Genomic DNA, 18,698 nt, shown 5'->3' on the forward strand with positions numbered 1-18,698 from the left:
CGAAATTAACTATGAAGATGCCAAGCAACTGTTTTAAGCCCTCGCTGTAGATGTTTAGTGTCTTTGCTAGCTTGAGAAACGTTTGCTGCACACAAAGGACCAGTGATAGACGTATTAAGAACCTGTTTCATTGCAGGTCAGTTCTTAGATGTGAAGGTGAAAGGAAGTGAATGTCAAGTGTGACTTTGAGAAAATGTGTCAACAGAATTTCTTGAGTGATTGAGAACACGGACTCTTAATGGGAAATGGACGTGCATTTTGATACAGGGATGCAATGATATATGTGTACTTTAAGCGACACAGAATTCTATAAGATAAAAGGGAGAATGTTTTATATTGGTAATTTAGAACTGGACAGTTGCGTTTCATGAATTCTTGTCTGTTTCGCATAGTTTTCTTGATAACGTGTGTGTGTGTTTATAGTAAAGTATGAGAATGTCTCTGTTTTGTGTAGGGAGCTTTCTCAAATGAACAGCCGGATGATCCAGATGGCAGATGACGGGATGGTGGAAGAGGTGGAGAGGCTGCTGATGTTAGGGGCGAACGTGGAGGCGAAGGAAGAGAGGTATGGCTGGACAGCCCTTCACCCTGCATCAATCGACGGACACTTGGGCGTGGTGCAGTGTCTGCTGAGGTACGGAGCGGATGTGGGAGCGAGAGACAGCGAAGGGCGGACGCCACTGCACTGGGCCGCGAGGTACGGACAATTGGAGGTGCTGGAGTATCTGCTGGAGAACGGGGCGGATGTGCAGGCGAAGGACGTCGAAGGCCAGACGCCAGTACACTGGGCAGCAAAGAATGGCAGTTTGGGGGCGCTGGAGGTCCTGCTGGAGAGTGTGGTAGGCGCCGAGGACAACAATGACGACACCCCTCTCCACTTGGCCGCAACCTGGGGCTACACAGAAGCGGCGCTGCTACTGGTGAGGTTCGGTGCTGACCTGGGTGCCGAAGGCCAGGAGGGGCTGACGCCGCAGCAGAGGGCCGAACGCTGGGGCCACGAAGGCACGGCAGCTGCACTGCTGGCAGCAGCCTCCCAGACTGGAGTCCAGCAAATGTCTGTGGACTAAAATTCAAATAGTTTCACTACACATTTTTTCTTTTCTGGAATAAAGCATACAAAAAATTTATGCTACAGTCGCTCATTTGCACCCTCTTTGCACTATACAACAACTGAAGTAAAACACTGCAGCTAAACTAAGATGAAGGTAGGTATGTCAAACTATTATCAAGTAAACACAGTAACAAGAGACAACCTTTCTTTCGAATGAAACGTCTGAAATACATTCGTAGGAACAACATTCGAAACTTCGACAAGAACTGAAAAATACACGCGGCGTCATTATTCGATAAGCGTAACTACTCAACAAGTTTTCACATACTGTAAAGTATTTCATAGTGGTTTGCTAGGTATTCTGTGCAACTAGTATAAATTGCACAGTAGCCACGTTAGAGCCACATAAGGTCTACGGTCAGAATGGATCTTCGAGTCAGATCTGTTCTAGAATTTAATGTATGTCTGTCTCTGCAGCACAGATGATGTCATGCTTTGATTAATTCCAAAATGAAATAATTGGCAATATTCATACTACATCGAGCACTTATCGTGTGGAATCTTATGATCAGTTCACGTGTAGCTCAGGAGAATCGAAGAACAATCTCCAATTGTATGTTCCCCGAATAGCTGTAACGCTGCTGTTCAGCCTGCTAAGTAACACGAGTCGTCACTCTCAAACAACAGAAGCCTACAACAGATTTTCCGGCTTTCACAACATTCCTTACTACCACCTACAGCCAACTGATTGTGAGGCCGTTCCACTCAGACGGGGAACTCCATGTCACGTGTAACGCTGCTGGATGACAAAACATCGCTCCAACAACACTGCTTACGTTTGCTTTTCTCCACATACGCCACTGAATGACCTGCAGAAGAGACGCCCGCCTGTGTTACTCCACGCCAGTATAACGCCAGCACGGGTTCCACAATATCGTAAAAGCGGCGTCGGATTCACAAGGACACGGTACTGACTTTTAACGCATTTAATCGCGCTCGCGATATAGAAGGTTGAGTTTATTTCTCCGTTAACTCTCCGTCTCCTGCGGCCCACAGAGCTTTGTCGATGCTTCAGCGACTGATTGTTGCTCCTGGCGCTCCACAATATCGGAGGTTCGCAACATTCTCGCGAGTGATGGTGGTTTTATGGAGAAAGTGAAAACGGGAAAAAATTATAACAAATGCACAATCACCAGTCAGACTTTACGTTTATCGAAGTTGTAAGCGAGTAAACTTTTAAACTGGAAATTACCTCGGTGGGGCATGCCTACCTGTATGTAGTCTATATAAACCAGCATTTAGTGTCAGGTCTCCTACACACAAACACGAAAAGATATCGTTCTGTCCAATCGAAATTACGCGTCGTATTCTTCGATGAAAAATGTTACTGACCTCTACCGATGACTTGTGGTGTCTTGCCTGCATAACACTTCCACCTTTCGACAGCAAACGATTGTGTACTACTTTACACACTCTGTCCGCACATAACAGCACTTCAGACTGCTGTGTGTAACGAAAGTATAGAGCGAATAATGTTAACAGTGCTGTTTGAGCGAGGTTTGCCATCCAGCAGCGTTATACAGGGCGTGGAGAAACAATTTGACCAAAATTGCAGGGCGAAAGGACACCATGAGACATAGGAGTTTCTGTATGGGAACTAAGAGTCGTAAATGCATGTTTTCAGCGCTACAGGAACGTAATCGAAATCTAACATACGGAGGCCCTTGTTCTAAATGACAGGTAATTTGCAGAAAATGTATCCGTAAACAGAACGTTGGCACTAACCAGTCGTCACGTTGAGAACAAGATAAATTTAAAACATCACTAACACGTGTATCGTATTTAGTTGACGAACGAGACGGTACTTGTTCAGAAATGAGGACAATCACATGTCCACGTTTCTTGTTTGGATATGTCTTAAAAAGGTCAAAATTGTTAACATAAGTATGTATAGAAAATGTTCAAACTGACCACCGTTTTCATGCTGGCATAGTGGTTTTTCTCTACTCAGATTCCTTCATTGATACTGTCTTCGTCAGATTGGTTTTCCGCGCCCCGTGTATGCCAGACAATGCATTACACTCTGTTGTTGGAATTCTCACGAGTCCAGTACTCTTAATCTTTGGTAGAAAGAGCTAAGAACGGCAAAATGGCGGGAATACGTTGGTAGCGACTAGTAACTTTAAAATACAGAAGACAGTAACTAGGTAAAAGGAAATGTGACACTTATAAGGAGGCACTACTTAATTAGACGTGAAACACGTTTCATGATTACAAAAAGTCCTCTAGTAGAGTGGTGGACGCAGAAATGCCGTGACAAGAGTGTCTGTCACGCTATTGTAGGGCAACGTATGAGGCCACACAGAATAGGTATTAGTGAAAGCAAGCACCGTTGCTCGGTTGCCAAAGCGTTTAAAATTAAATTTATGCCGTCTACGATGTTGAAGTGATGTTTCGGAGCAGCATGACTACGGTTAAATTGATTATTCTTTCTTAGTTCGCTATATATCTACGACACAAGGACGATACCCTATGGAACCAAGTAGCCCCTACTCCTTCTCCTGACCAGAGGCAAACACTATTCTACTTATTAACTGTTTTGACTATACTGAAATGTGGTGAATATTGCTTCTAGCCCTGCATCAAGGTGGGCTAACAGAATCGGATACCTGCTGCGAGTTTCCATGTTTGTACGGAGCAGTCGAGACGAACGGCGCGACACAGACGGTGACCACGCGGGACACAACATCGGGATGACCAAATTTTCCGAAACAAATTTTCTGTAGTCCTGTTTACACGTTAAACCTTAATCTATTCTACTAGCCGGAACGAACGTCTGCGATACGTTCCAAGATTGATACGTTTCAGACCCATGGTCTCCGCTGAGCAAACTATCGACGATGGAACGAACTTAGTGGTGTTTTCGTATTGCGAAACGAAGAGGTCATCAAGTAATGTAGAGTACGAATCCCTCACGGACGCCAGTGAAAATATAAGCTGGGTGAGGTGAGACGTGAGGGGGTGTTCTAAAGTCTAAAGTCTTATCCAGGCCCACTACATCGTCAGTGGCTCCTCTGCTAACCGGTGGAAGGGTTTTACACCTGAAAAGATTAGGCGTAGGCGTTTAGGGATGGCCAGAAAACTTGTGATAGAGTAATCAATCAGTGTCGTGTGATGGAGCCTATGCCCCTAAGTGAGAGGTTGGCTGTGATTATAAGGGCATTTGCAGCATCGATATTGCAGTGTTTCCGTGATAAGACAGAACTGCTATTGGCAGATCGATCTGCAATGACAGCCCTGTGTGGAATGTATTAACAGTCCTACTACTTTACTGTCAGAGAGACGATTTGAAGACGTCACGCACATCCCTAAATATGTATATTACCAACAAATCAGAGATTCAAACAGTAGATAATAATTGTATGATAACAAATTTGTCGCAGATGTGCTTGTCCCACACTGGGGAATGATTTAGAAAGAGTACATAGATATACAAATCGCACTGACTTGAGGGACAACTCTGCGATGGGACACGAGGGACAGCTCATTCAATAGGGGAAATCAAAATGATAACTCTTGGAGGTTTCGCGGCAATTTATAAAGACCGCGTCATTTTGGTTGTTCGTTTATCTCGCACTGACGAATTACAGAGGTGTGACGCGGAGAGAAATGAGATTGCGATGATGAGCTGCAGGCTTTTCTTAGCTGCGGCGTAATCGGAGGAGCGCAACATTTCTTATCGTGTTTTCTGTGGATTAAGGAGGACAACACTATGCTCTTTTATTCTGCGAGTTTTGATATTTACTTCGAAACAAAAGTAGTAGGCGACATTCACTGAAATGTTCAGAGTACCTGTGACGCTACCTATGTAGAGTCAGGCAGATGAAAGATTCTAATGGTGCACAGTAGTTTCGACTCGGTGACTGCGTTTGCCCTAATTGGGACATGGCTTCCAAAGAATTGCATTACATGTACGGCGTTTGCCAATTTGTAGTACAGATTCCTAGTAGTATGGACTTTTCGGACACGTCGTACGAGAACCTTGAAGTGATAAATTTCTTCTCTATTGTCATCGAGGCAACTTTCATACTGGGCTGATACGTGGCTGGAATGTGTAAGAGGAAGAAGCAAACTACAACGAAAACTCTTTGGCAACAAAGGCTGTGCGATTCGATTGTCGATGCAGAAAACAAAGCGACGGAAATTTATGCGTTTGGAACTTGTAATCCCTGTTTTCCTAGCGACCGATTAGATGTGCGCCATTTATATGTTTTGATAGTATATTAAAGCAGTAGCAGTACACCATTTAGATGCTAAAACTTCAAAATAGGACAAATCTTTTGCAATACTGAAGGCATCGTCTTAGTAAGAATACTGCAAGGCCGAGTTCTGTCTGAGGCAGGGGCTGCACGTGTGGCGCTGCAGAGTCGGCCGTAATAAACAGGGCGTGTGTGTCCGTGTTGTGACGTCACGGCTGTGGACCGCGCGACGAGGCCTGCCGCGATGAGTACAGAGTGCGCGGACACGTTGCACAGTAGGTGTCTACGCCTGCATGTTGTGCGTTCCCCGGCTGGGTGGGCGGCGGTGAGTTACCGGCTCTGCTCGCTGTACAAGTGCTTGCAGACCGTGTCAAACACACGCGAAACAAACGCCGTTACAGTTTGCCCGGTGGCGGAGCTGTGAGGAGTGTTTGGACACACACTCTCTAAGTAGGGAGAATTTTAACCCATATGACTCCACAAGCTACGCACGAAACTTGTTTAAAAATCGTCGCATAGGTAGAAAGTAGGGATGGGTGTCGGTCGTCAGCTCCAAAACGCTACGAATGGCGAAGATTCTGATGCGACACGATGTGAATCTCTAACTCGGTATGTGAATGTCGTCCATCAGTGACGTATTCGGTAGATCACGCTCCATATCTCGATACTGTGTCGCTATCTGTACTGGAGTATGCAGAGGTCATAGCCTCTTATTCTGTGCACTTTCGGACATCACGGATGTTAGTTCTTGAAGCATAATAACACACCTCACACGTACTCCCGATGAAACGGCCAGAAAACGATATGCCTCCCGCCAAACCGATTCCGCGGAAGCGGCCAGCTAAATGAGCCACATTCCTGCAAGAACAGGAATTCGTCGTATTACTGTATTCTGTCGTTTGTGAAAATAAAGAATTGTCAGGGCAGTGTTTGGAACGATTGATGTAGTTTCAGGTGGCCAACTGCAATCAGGACAGTTGTCGGATTAACACTGCGAGTCTTGGGGAAATTAGCTCAACTTCATTATTACGTGTGTGATACTAATACAACAAGGAGATCAGCTGTTGAAATCAGTCCTTGATTCTACCTATAAATGCTGCAGAATGAAATTTTTATAAATACTGCAACTGCCTTGGTTTCGAACCGCAACGCAGCAAGGATAGATGCACGTGCCTTATATGTGGTTATCTGTAAGGCCTAAGGTATGAAACGTGGAGTGTGTCCGCATGCGCCAAAGAGCAGTGTGTAACGCAGTCAGCCACCGTAAAATAAAGCTTTGCTCACTTTCGTTCTCGCGATCATTGCTCTCCGGCGACATGACAGAGTAATATCGCGGGCAGAAGATTTTTTGTTTTTTGTTTTTATCGCCTTTCCAGTAAATTAGTTGTGACCTTCACTGCGGTTCTCCTCTTCACATATGCAGTGTGTGAAAGCCGACGACAGATCTCTTTTCTTATCCGTTACCAGATACGAACGCAATCTGTAGAAAGGGACGAACAACAGTTGGACACATTGTACGAAGTAAAACACTTTCTGATACTGCGGTTATAATCCGCGTCGATACGAAACACACGACGGTCTCAACTTCTTTATTACGTTTTGACGGTATTTTTTGACGATTAGTATACGTGTTTTCGGGAAGATTTACTCACAGAATCTGCTCCTTCTCAGGAGTGTAGGGTAAGATCAGCTGGAGGCAGCTGAGACAGAAGGCTACCCATGTCGGTGCGGAGTGCGAAACAGCACACTTCGAATGCATTACAATGGTACAGCTGCCACCGATTAGGAGTGCGATTCTTCCAGGGTTCGATTCCCGGCGGGGTTAGGGATTTTCTCTGCCTCGTGATGGCTGGATGTTGTGTGATGTCCTTAGGTTAGCCAGGTTTAAGTAGTTCTAAGTCCTAGGGGACTGATGACCATAGATGTTAAGTCCCATAGTGCTCAGAGCCATTTGAACCATTTGTAGGAGTGTGATTCACGTGTGGGAATGGACACGCATCTCGCAACTGGCGGACAACGCAAGATTCTGCTGTTCCTAAATATTGAAAATTAAGTCGCTGTGCCAATTAGGGATTCACTATCGTTTCGATGACGAACGCTTGCATATATATATTTTCCTCCCGTTTTCGTTTATCTCAGGAAACCGCCATTACTCGCGGCAGAGCTAAAATTAACACCGACCCTCGTGGTGGCAGCAGCAATCAGTCACTGGGGCAGAGACAAAGCTCTGTCGGCTGCAGGAGACGGAAGACCAGCAGGAAAAGGAATTCAGCTTCTCCACTCCTACTGTCCACTTTTTTTAAATTTGCTCACGCTCTGCACAGTGTAATTGTGAGGAGCTGGTGCTGGTTTGACGGCTTGTGTGTCGCGTGCTAGCGTTCCAGTGACGTGGTGGGCGATCGGCGTGGCAGTCATCGAATGACAAATGCGCAGCGAATGTAAAGCATTAAAAATTTAAGCAGTGCTGATTCAGCGAATCCAGCATCGTTATACAGGGTACATACAAAATATATGATGAAAAGTGCAGCCTGGAAAGGCTGCATGAAACACAGAAATTTGAGAATAGCATTTAGGCGTGCAATTGCACATTTTCGGCGGTACCGGAACGTAATTAAAATCTCCCACACGGGCGTCTTGGCACCAAATGATGGTTAATTTACCGGAAATGTAACCTATGAAATGATCGATAAAAATAAATGATTAATTGCAGCGGATACAAGAAGACTTGGTTGCCAAGTGACGTCACACGTCAGTGTGGTCTGCTGCCGTCTCTAAAGGCCCCTCAGCCGCTGTCGTCACCATTAAGACGTCACGGAAGCCTCAGCTGTCACGACAGCCCTGTGATGGCAGACATCTGTAGCCAAGTCTTTCTGTTTTTTTGCTTGTTTATCGTTGTTGCCGAGAAAACTGACGTATTCATTCACGCAATGTAGTAGGCCTACGTAATTCGGTTTGGAAGGTCACATATGAATTACATGTAATGACAAAATCAGTGGTCGCAACAGGAAATGCTCTGGCTAAAGGTATTGTTTCCTGGGTGATAGCGTGCTAGAATCAAGGCTACTACGCCATGTGAGCGTTTTGCTCGTTCGTTACGAAATGAAGATAAAAAAGTAGGAATAGTAACAGTCAACTTCGTCATGAATTACAGGCTTAATTATGTGTAGCTCATAAGAAATATTCTGATTCAGTTGTGTGTAAAATGAAATGTGGCAAGGACGACAACTTTTAGTGAGTTTGTCCGTTGCGAGCGTAACTTTAAACTTTGATTTTTTTAAATAGATAAAACTCTTTATCTTTTAAAACTGGCGTCGCATTAAACAAAAAACAAAGTGCTGTCTGACTGCAAGCTGCTGCGTTCGTTACTTCTTTCTGTTTTCATTTCTTTAATGGAATCGCAGTTACTCCAGAGAAAGTCAGAATGTAACTGCCATCTTTCCGTGGCGAATACGGCAACAATCGACCGCTGATGCACCGACAGAGCTCTGTGGTCTTCGAGAGATGGAGAATTATCGGAGAGATAAACTCGGCTTCTATATTACTACGATCTGCATTTGCAGAATGTGTATACGTAAACAGAATATTTGAAGAACAGGATAAATTAAAGGTATCACACGTGTATCGGACTTGGCTGACGCACCATGTTTCATTTTTCAACATCTCATAAAAAAACCAAAATGAATGACGGATAAGCATCCACTTAATCTTTGATGGAAAGTGTGAAAAACGGCAAAATGACGGAATGCGTTGGTAGCAATTTGTAACTTTAAAATTCAGTGGATGATAACTATGAAACGTTTAACAAAGGCGCTAAGGAAATAGACGTTTCTTGATTACAAAATGTCCTCAGGTAAAGTAGTAAATGTACAAGTGTCGTAACAAGAGTGTCAGTCACGCTATTATGGGGAAACACGTGCGACAGCACAGAGTCAGTATTAATGAAGGTAAACACTATGCACCGTCGGTCAATTGCCAAAGCATTGAAAACGAAGCAAAATTTTTAACTGCGTTGGTCACATTGTTACCATCAACGTGAGTAAAGGCCGCACTCTTTTTTATCGTCTGTGATTCGGTATTGGTGACTCAGAGACTGTTCAATACAGCGATATTAACTTCTCTTTGTATTTCAATAAACATGTGAAACATGTGGACAACAATCTATGGAACCACGTAGACCTGGACCAGAATTTAATATTTTCTGTGATTTAGCTCCTAGCATGGTTACTGAGCAGGTAAGGTGAACGGTACGACAGATATGACGTTTACACCGGACACAACATTCACAAGACGAAACTTTGGGCAACTGCTTTTCTCTAGTCATGTTTGCATATGAAACGTTAGTCCGAAGAAGCCTCTATTTTGCGAGCTTCATAACATTTACGCTCATAGCCTCTGCAATGCAACTATCCTCGGTACAGCGAACTATTCGGTGTTTCCCTAATATCGAGAGGAGACATTAACAAACGGTGGAGGGTACGGACTTGTTACGGACGCCAGTGAAAACATGGGGAGCGGGAGGAGGTTGCACATAAATGGATGTATCCATGTCCGTTAAAGCGTTGGATGGTGCTGTATTGAGCGGCAAAAGTTACGTTTACTGGTGCACGGTTGTGGATATAGATATAGGTTGCGCACTTGTTTCTTTTACGGCTTTGTGGTGCCCACTATTCAAACACGATAGATAAGGGACAGGATACTAGACAAGAGGTTACAAAACGGATAACTTTGCGTGTTTCCACATTGTCAACAAGACGAGTACCGGCCTGTTTTTGTACACGACCGGAATGTACAGGAGACCACAGTACCATATCCGGAAAGAACATGTCACAGCGATGTAAACATGTCGTCTACACGGCTCGCGCCATCCTTTTGCACAATCAGCAGACAGCGCGATTAATAATTACATCAGTTGGCAGCTGTTGAAACCAGTCGGAAAGATGTCCGCCGTTTACGTTTTCAAGGTGTATTAAGCGTATAGTAGAGCAAAAATGAGACACATAGAAATGGGAAAAAATTGTTTCTTCTGTACTTTAGTAATAAGAATTTGAGGCCAGGGTCACTAGATTACAGGCGTGGCGTGTTTGCCAGTGCAGGATCGTTGGTAATGAATGACTCGCGAGTGTCGATGTTACGACGTCTCCACAGTGCATCAGCAAGAGACGCCCTCCACAGACCTCAATATGTGTAACACAACTGAAGCGAAGGGAACAGTTAATTCTGGGAAGCGCGCCATGTTTCTAACATTTTCCCTCGTTTGCCACTTGCATCATCTAAGTGTAATACTTTGCCTAGCGTTTTACGTAAAAATAATCCGGCATCTGTGACCAGGTTTCGGGAGCCGATATGATAGCGTTTACATGACGAACCAGACGCGGTAGCGGCAGGTCGGTTTATAGAAAGTACATTCGTTAGCGGTGTGTAGAACTGTTAAATAACGTTTATATTTTGTTTGACAGAATCAAAGCGATTATTAAAATACCGTTACTTTCTGTTACCAACAAAAAATATAGGAATACAGACATTCTTTTGTATAAGAAAAGGGCTTCACATCTTTCTGTCGTCAGATAGGCCGCAAAAATCAGATCCCTCCCCCCCCCCCCCCCCCAAAAAAAAAGAAAAAATTCGGTTTGTGCAGCGGCTATCCTACGGAGCAGTTGGTCGAATCATTTGCGTCCAGACGTGGGGGAGCAGCGTCGCAGACGTCGACACCTTGTCTGGCAGCACAGCGACAGTGTAAAGGCGACTAATCTTTCTAAAGTAATCCTGAACAGATAGAAAAGTTTAACTCGACAAGAGCACGGACAGCGTCTGACGCAAGAATGCCCTCGCGAGCGACTCCGTTCCCCGTTGTAACGGAATTTTAGGCGCACAGCTGTTTTCGCGACAGTTTATTGTAAACACTGCGTCATTTGAATTGTCCGTTTATCTGATTGTGGCGAATTACAGGGCGGTGAACTGGAAGGAACTGCGGTTACGATGACAAGTTGAAGGTTTTCCTTAGCTGTAGATTAATCGGAAGAACGTAACATTTCTTATGGTATCTTGTGTGGATTAGGGGACACCACACCATGCTGATTCAGCCTGTTCACCTATGCGATGAAATGAAAAAAATTAAACAGATTTACCCCTAGCTCGCAAATGCCTTCATCGCCTCGCTAGTACAGACGACCTCCAGATTCAGCCGTTGACAAAAGTTTGCTACCGACGCTTCCTTCTTTCCCACACAGAGCAGGGCACACAGCGAGAGGTGAATAACGTACACAGAAATGAATGACTTCGTTAAATATACTCATATCAGCTGTCTTTTTTTTTCCTTTCTGCTCTCACTATACAGCTACGGCACAAGAGTGACACACACTGTGTGACGTGGTGGTTGTGCGTGCAGGAACGGTAAAGTATAATGTGGCGCAACTAAGAGGTGCCATCACTTTCTTCTGACCACACGACAAAGCAGCTTCAAATGTTACCAGTACTGACTAAACTGGACGACAAAGTTCCTTCGGCTGCAGGAGACGGAAAATTCACAGAAAAATAAACCCAGCTTCTACATTACTGCTGTCTGTATTTGTGACTAACGTCTAAATGTGCCGGCAATCAGTACAGAGTAATTATGCAGATCTGGTGCTGGTTTCGTGATTTTGTGTGTCGCGTGCTGGCTTTCCACTGACGTGGCGCAATGTGGCCGGGAGACCGGGGTGGGAGTCATTCAGTGACATATGTGCAGCGTACGTGAAAAGTGAACAATTCAAGCACTGCTGGTTGAGCAAGGTTTTGCCTTCCAGAATCATTATACAGGGACCGGAGAAACGATTTGACCGAAAGTGTAGGGCGGAAAGACAGTGCGAAACGTACTGAGTACAACAAGTCAGGGTCCCAAATTTGTATTTTCGGCGCTACAGGAATGTAATTAAAATCTGACACGTGGACGTCTTTACTAAAATGAAACATAATTCACAGAAAAAGTAAGTGTAATCACAGTCTATGGACGAACCAGTCTCAGGAACGTAACAAGGAAAACTCAAAGCATCACATAACACGTGTATAATACTTAGCCGACGTTCCAGACAACGCTTCTTTAGACAATCACAAGTCCATGCTTTATATTTCAAGACGTCTTCAAAAGGGCAAAGTAAAGTAAAAAATAATCCTCCACTTAATTAGCGTCCTGTATGTCGCAGCAAATGTTCAAACTGCCCACCGTTTTCGTGCTGGCATAGCGCTATAAATATTCAACAGCGACCTCTAGTTCCTGTACTCGGATTACTTGTTTTCAATGCTGTCTTTCTGCCCTACACTTTGGGTCTGTTTCTTCACACACTGTATATGTGAGACAAGACGAGGCAGAATGATGGTCAACTTCTCAGGAGTCCATAGAAAGTGCTGGAAACGGCAAAAAGACGGAATGCGTTGGTACCGGTAGATAACCTTAAAATTTAATAGAAAAAAATGCGATACGTTTAACCAAGGCGCTAGAGTGTAAGATACGTTTGTTGGTCGCAAAAAGTCCTCGACTGAAGTAGTGGATCTCTAAATGTCATGACAATAGCCTCCGTCACGTTACTATGGAGCAACATATGAGCCCCTACAGCATCGGTATTCATGAAACGAGACACAATGCACCGGTGGTGAGTTGCCAAAGCATTGACAATGAAACACAATTCTTGACTGTGTCGGTCACATTGCTCCCATCCTCGTAAGCAAAGACGAAGTATTTTTATAGCTCCTGTGATGTGGACGTGATGACAGAGACCGACGAATAGCGCGATATCAACTCCCCCGACACGTTAATGTATGGAACCAAGTAGCCCCCATTTCTTCTTCTGATCAGAGGCAAACCATATTCTATTTATTTGCGGTTTTGACTGTACTGAAACGTGGTGATTTTTGCCTCTAGTCCTCCATCCAGGTATCTGACACCTGCTGCGAGTTTCCATGTTTGTACTGAGCAGCCAAGATGAACGGTACGGCAGAGACGACGGTTGCACGGGAGACAATATTCAGGTGAGGAAAATTTCGGAAACCGTTTTTCTCTAATGACGTGATTACATGTTAAAAAGTAATCGGCTTTGACACGATGAGCAAACGTCGACGTCCCGAGCTTCATAAGTTTTACACGCATGGTCTGTGCAATGCAGCTATCCTTTGGCGAAGCGAACTTGTCAGTCTCTTTGTAATGTGAAGAGCCGACATCAACAGGTAGTGGAGAGTACGGATTCCTGGCAGACGCCCGTGGAGCCGTGATGTGGGGGACGGTGAGGAGGAGACTGCACCAGATGGACGTCCAAAAGTCTCGTGCACTGCCATTGAGGCGTACACAGATGATTTATCAAGCGATCTGGATTACGCTCGTTGTGGAAAGAAGTGCGAGATGGTCACTGTTGCAGACACATTTCACAAAAAGCTTTAGGCGTTTAGGCACGGCGACAAAACTTCTCGAAGGCTAAAGACCCATCCGCACGGCTGTGCAAAGAGTTAGGGGCTGCCTTGTCTGCGACCACTGTTTGCCGTAGCCCTCGCCACTAAGCGAGAGGCTGGCTGTGCCTGCAAGCACATTTCCAGAGTCCACATCGCAATGTTGCGTGATAGACGGAACTGCTACTGGCGGGTCGGTTTGCAAACACTGCCCTACGTTCTATGTAGCAGCTGTCCTACTATTTGACGTTCACAGAAACGGACTGAGTACCAGATACGCTTTCCTACGTAACTTTATTACTGAGAAATCGGAGATTCGAATAGTAGAGAACAATTGTGTCATCGCTAATGCCCTGCAGTTGTGTTTGTCCCATATTGGAAATCACTTCGAGAGAGTGTGTCGATATACAAATCGCGCCGATCTGTGGTACAGCTTTGCGATGTCGACTGTTGAAACACGACGAATGGTACGTTTAATAAGAGGAAATAAAAAGGACAACTTTTGTTTTCGTGGCCATTCAAATAAATCGCGGGTTTGTTTTAATATATACCAAGAATGTGGAACCGACTACGGTAGAATTTCGAGATATAAGACGCTGCAGGAATAAAATCAGCATGTTGGCAACAGACGTCACGTAATCCGCTTGTCGAGGCGAACACAAAGCCATGAGGAGTACACGTTTTGCGCTTGTAGCCCGGTGAGTTAAACACGATCGAACAGATATCCGCCGATTACACGCTTTCCAAGTGTGTTAATACCTGTAGTAAGAGAAAAGTCGTATTAAATGGGAAAAATCTTCTGTCCAGAAATGCATGGCTCTTTTTAGAGTATTTACCGTGTTATTCTAGTGAGAAGCAAAAGGGCCGGGCTAGCACACGTGGCAGTGCAGAGCCGTAATGAATGAGACGCGAGTGTGGATGTTATGACGTCACTCTGGTCTACGAGCAAGTGACTCCGGCCGCGGTCTTTAGTTAATGAAGTACTGCCGCAAGGAGACTGCAGAGCTACGCACTAAGCTCTCGATAATACGAGATACAATAATAACAACAACTCATTCTCTATCCATTATCGTCACGGCAATTGTAACACTCTTTTAGTGTGTGGCCGAATATGTAAAGGGACACAGCACCACGTCGCAGTGGAAGGTGCCAAATTAAGCAAAACATCTCAGGCAGTCAGCTCCTAAAACACAGGTCTAGGCCAGATTAATTGTACGTAAGCGACAGAGTTGCAGACGGTAACATAAACACCTCTGAGAGTGTATTGAAGCTAGAGACAAACAAAAAAAGTATGCCACTGAAATTCATTAACTTCCTTAAACGACGGTCTTTTCCGAGTGCTACACGTCTTCTCTTAGTGCGGCCAACAACAGGCCAAGCTGTGTCGGCTCTAGAATAGATGTAAACCTTCACAAGTTGCTTTCTCGGTAAGCAAATTTCTCTCCGATGCTGGTTTGACGACGCAGAGTTTCCTGCACTGCTACTGGTGCATTTGATTGCCGACGGCCACAAACACATGTGAAAACAGTGAGGGTATTAGGAAACCTGAATATGCTTAGGACGATAATGCGAGAAAACAGTAATAAATGTAGATATTCGCCGTAGAGTTTCGACAACATTAGTTACATTACATATGTTCAGGTAAACCAAGGTACATATTTTGCGTGAACGGACAGGCCGCAGAGATGACAATGTACAGCAGTAACTTGTACCGTCACGGCGGCTACTGCCTTAGCGTTGAGAAGCTGCAGAGGCTCTCCTAGACTTGATAACTTTTAACCCGTGGTGGAAGCAGCGTCGCAGACATCGACACCTTGTTTGGCAGCACGGCTGCATTCGGCCGGTCCAGAAGGAGGCGACGGAGAGATACGTCCGAACCTCGGTTTGTTACTCACGGCTAACCCGGCGAAGAACGGCGAAAGCGAGTGTCAGAGCAATGTCGCTGCGACTCACTCCGTCCCCATTTGTAACGAAAGTTTCGGCGCGGTTCCAAGTCTCTGTAATTGTTCGTTTGCGTATTGCTCAAGAAACGAAAGCCTCTGAACTAATTACGATGGTGGGTTTACGAAACATTCAGCTTTTCGAAGACAACGGCTATGGAAATTACTCTGGCTTATCTAAGTTAATATCATTTTCTAGCTACCAGTATCATAGGTAGTTTCTGTTGGAACGAACGACAACTTTTGCGATTGCGTTTTACGTCTGCGTCTACGAGTTTCAACCGCTGTTTCAGAGCGATAAAACATTATCAATCCCTGTTAACAGGGAGCTCACACAACGTTTGTGAATGCCGGCATGAGAATTAAGCAGTAACAAGACGAAAAATATTTTTAGCTCGTCAATTACTATTGCGAAATTATTGAAATGATTTTATATGCGGACAGTGTTTAATATAGCAGACAATCGTTTGCTATAGGGAGGTGGAACTGCCCCGCAAGCTCGACGCCACAAGTGATTAGTGGAAGTGAGTAGCATTATTCATTGAAGAATACGATGCGGAATTTCGATAGGACAGAAGGATAACTTTTTCGAGTTTGTGTGTGGAAGGCCTAACACTAAGTGAGGGTTTACATGGACTTCATACAGTTATGTGTGCCCCGCCGACGTTGTTCATCGTTTAAAGGTTTATCGTTTACAATTGATTGGTGTTTGCGCATTTACTATCATTTTTTCCGTTTTCATTTTCTCCATAAAACCGCCATTGTCCGCGAGCAAGTTTCAAACAGCCGACATTGTGGAGCGCCAGCAGCAACAATCAGTCGCTGAGGCAGCGACAAAGCTCTGTGGTGCAGCAGACGCAGAATTAACGGAAAAATAAACTCAGCTTCTGTCTTGCTACGATCTGCAAGCGCGATTAAAAGTCCTCAACGTCACTACCGTGTCATTATGCGAATGCAACGCTGCTTTTGCGATTTTGTGTGACCCGTGCTGGCGTTCGAGTGCCGTCCCTTCTGGCAGTCGGTCAGCGACGTGTGTGGAAGAAAAGACGCAAACGCGAGCAGCGGCGGCTGGCCGGGGTTTCGTCATCCTGCACCGTTACACATTATCACACATGACGGGACAGGGGTGGTGACCGCTGTCTCAGTTCTTCGATGAAATGAAAGTGCTTAAAACCGTAAAATGATGGAATGCTGTGCTAGTGTTCTTTGTCCCTTCGAAATACAGAAAGAAATCCGGCATCTGTGATCAGGTTTCGGGAGTCGATATGATAGCGTTTACATGACGAACCAGAAGCGGTAGCGCAGATCGGTTTATGAAAAGCACATTCGTTAGCCGTGTGTAGAACTGTTAAATAACGTTTATATTTTGTTTGACAGAATGAAAGCGGTTATTAACATAGCGTTATTTTCTCGAAAAGGAAACACAGAGAAAGAAATATTTTATTTTTACGCTAAACATTTCTCCTCCTTTCGACATTTATAATTATCTATAAAAAGGTACCAGAATTGCCGTGTCCATATTATACACAATGGAGCCCGTAGACATCTTTTCCGCGCTGTGTGTTCCGATTCACCGTCATATTCCCTATATCAAAGTTTAACGCGGCAAGTCGCATGCTGCCATCTGTCGGCCATCGACGACACTGCGTCCTCTGTAACTCCTTTCGCAGTTACCTTCTTCTGCAACACGGGGCGCCACCACAGCGTGTCTTTCGATACCGCTGATTCGGGTGCGAATCAAGAAATGAAAACAGAACTTTCGTACATCGAAATCTCTTGTTGTGGACAACAAGGGAAGGCTGTACCCTATTTGTATGACAGAAGGTAAATTGAGACAACTGTGAGCGGACAAGACTGCCACACCAGAGAAACGGGCGGCTGCGATTTCAAATCCGCCTCCACGCAGCACCAGAGAATGTCGTATAACGCAGTCAGGAGCCGTAGAATAAATTTCAGATTGTTTTCGTTCTCCAGCGAAGCGTTGGTCAGCACTTTCAAATACGTAATAGCATATTAAAACATGAAACAAGTTTATATTTCGTATTTATTTTGAAAAGAATGGAAATAAATACTGTTTTTTTTTTCGTCACATTCCAACACTCCCCGGAACATCTTTTCTTTTTTCCTGAGAGGAAAAAAATTGATTTCAATGTCAGGTGCAGCTATGTTGCCCACGAAGCGTACTTTTCAACTACTTCAAATAATGAGTGGCATTATTTTTTCTTTAGTTCTTCAGTAAAATGCACAATACGTAGCATGGAGTAACAAGAGGCATAAGCAGTTATGTGCGACCCTTGATGATACTTTATCTTCATGGAGAAAGAGCCAAATTAACAACCGGCGGCAGTCTGTAGAGGAAGCGGTCGCGGATCGCGTGTTACGAGCGATCGACTGTCTGGCGGATTTTGAAACGGAGAATGTGAAGTACATCGGCAGCAGCGGGAGGCAAGGAGCGGAAAAGTTCTGTTAGGTAGGCAGAGTATCCAGGAATCTGTGGGCGGCGATATGGCACCGGGTGGACAGATTAAAATCGGCGTAACTGCTCGGTGAGTGGGACACGGTACTGGAATGGATCTTACAACTGGCAGCAGACGCGAAATGACGTCTGCGGTTTTCATAGAAAATCAAGTTTTGCATGCAAATCATGCAGATGTGTTACGCACCTAATGCTGCTAGAGATGTACCTTGTAAAGGCGGGCCAAGTTTCAGAGGTGCACGTAACTTGCTTGACGCTGGGTTTAGAATGAGGAAATACGGTAACTTACGAACAACTAGCCGCCAAAATTGAATGTAAAATTGTTAATAATCGTGCCGCTCGTGAAAAGTATGATACAGAGCGTTTAAATCGATTGTATTGATACCGAGAAAATATACTGGAGTTCAAAGGTGAGTTAATATGGAAATCCTCGATAAAGGGAGATAAATGATTAGATACAGGAAAACACGTCGTGCGTTGTCTGGGAGACAGGGGTGCCTTGTGACGTCACCCCACACTGTGGGCTGCTGCTGCATCTGCAGCCGAGCCTCAGCAGCCGT

The 18,698-nt window shown here is 44.8% G+C and overlaps 1 protein-coding gene across 1 annotated transcript; it reads left to right on the forward strand.

Moving 5' to 3' along the window:
- Window positions 1-417: 417 nt before the first annotated feature.
- On the forward strand, window positions 418-1,127 carry LOC126334465 (ankyrin repeat domain-containing protein 23-like). The gene has a single exon (XM_049996836.1). The coding sequence runs from the start codon at window positions 468-470 to the stop codon at window positions 1,065-1,067; it is 600 nt and encodes a 199-aa protein (XP_049852793.1). The 5' UTR covers window positions 418-467; the 3' UTR covers window positions 1,068-1,127.
- The last annotated feature ends 17,571 nt before the right edge of the window (window positions 1,128-18,698 follow it).

Source organism: Schistocerca gregaria, unplaced genomic scaffold (assembly GCF_023897955.1).
Source record: "Schistocerca gregaria isolate iqSchGreg1 unplaced genomic scaffold, iqSchGreg1.2 ptg001777l, whole genome shotgun sequence".
In the NCBI taxonomy this organism is placed as follows: Eukaryota; Metazoa; Arthropoda; class Insecta; order Orthoptera; family Acrididae; genus Schistocerca; species Schistocerca gregaria.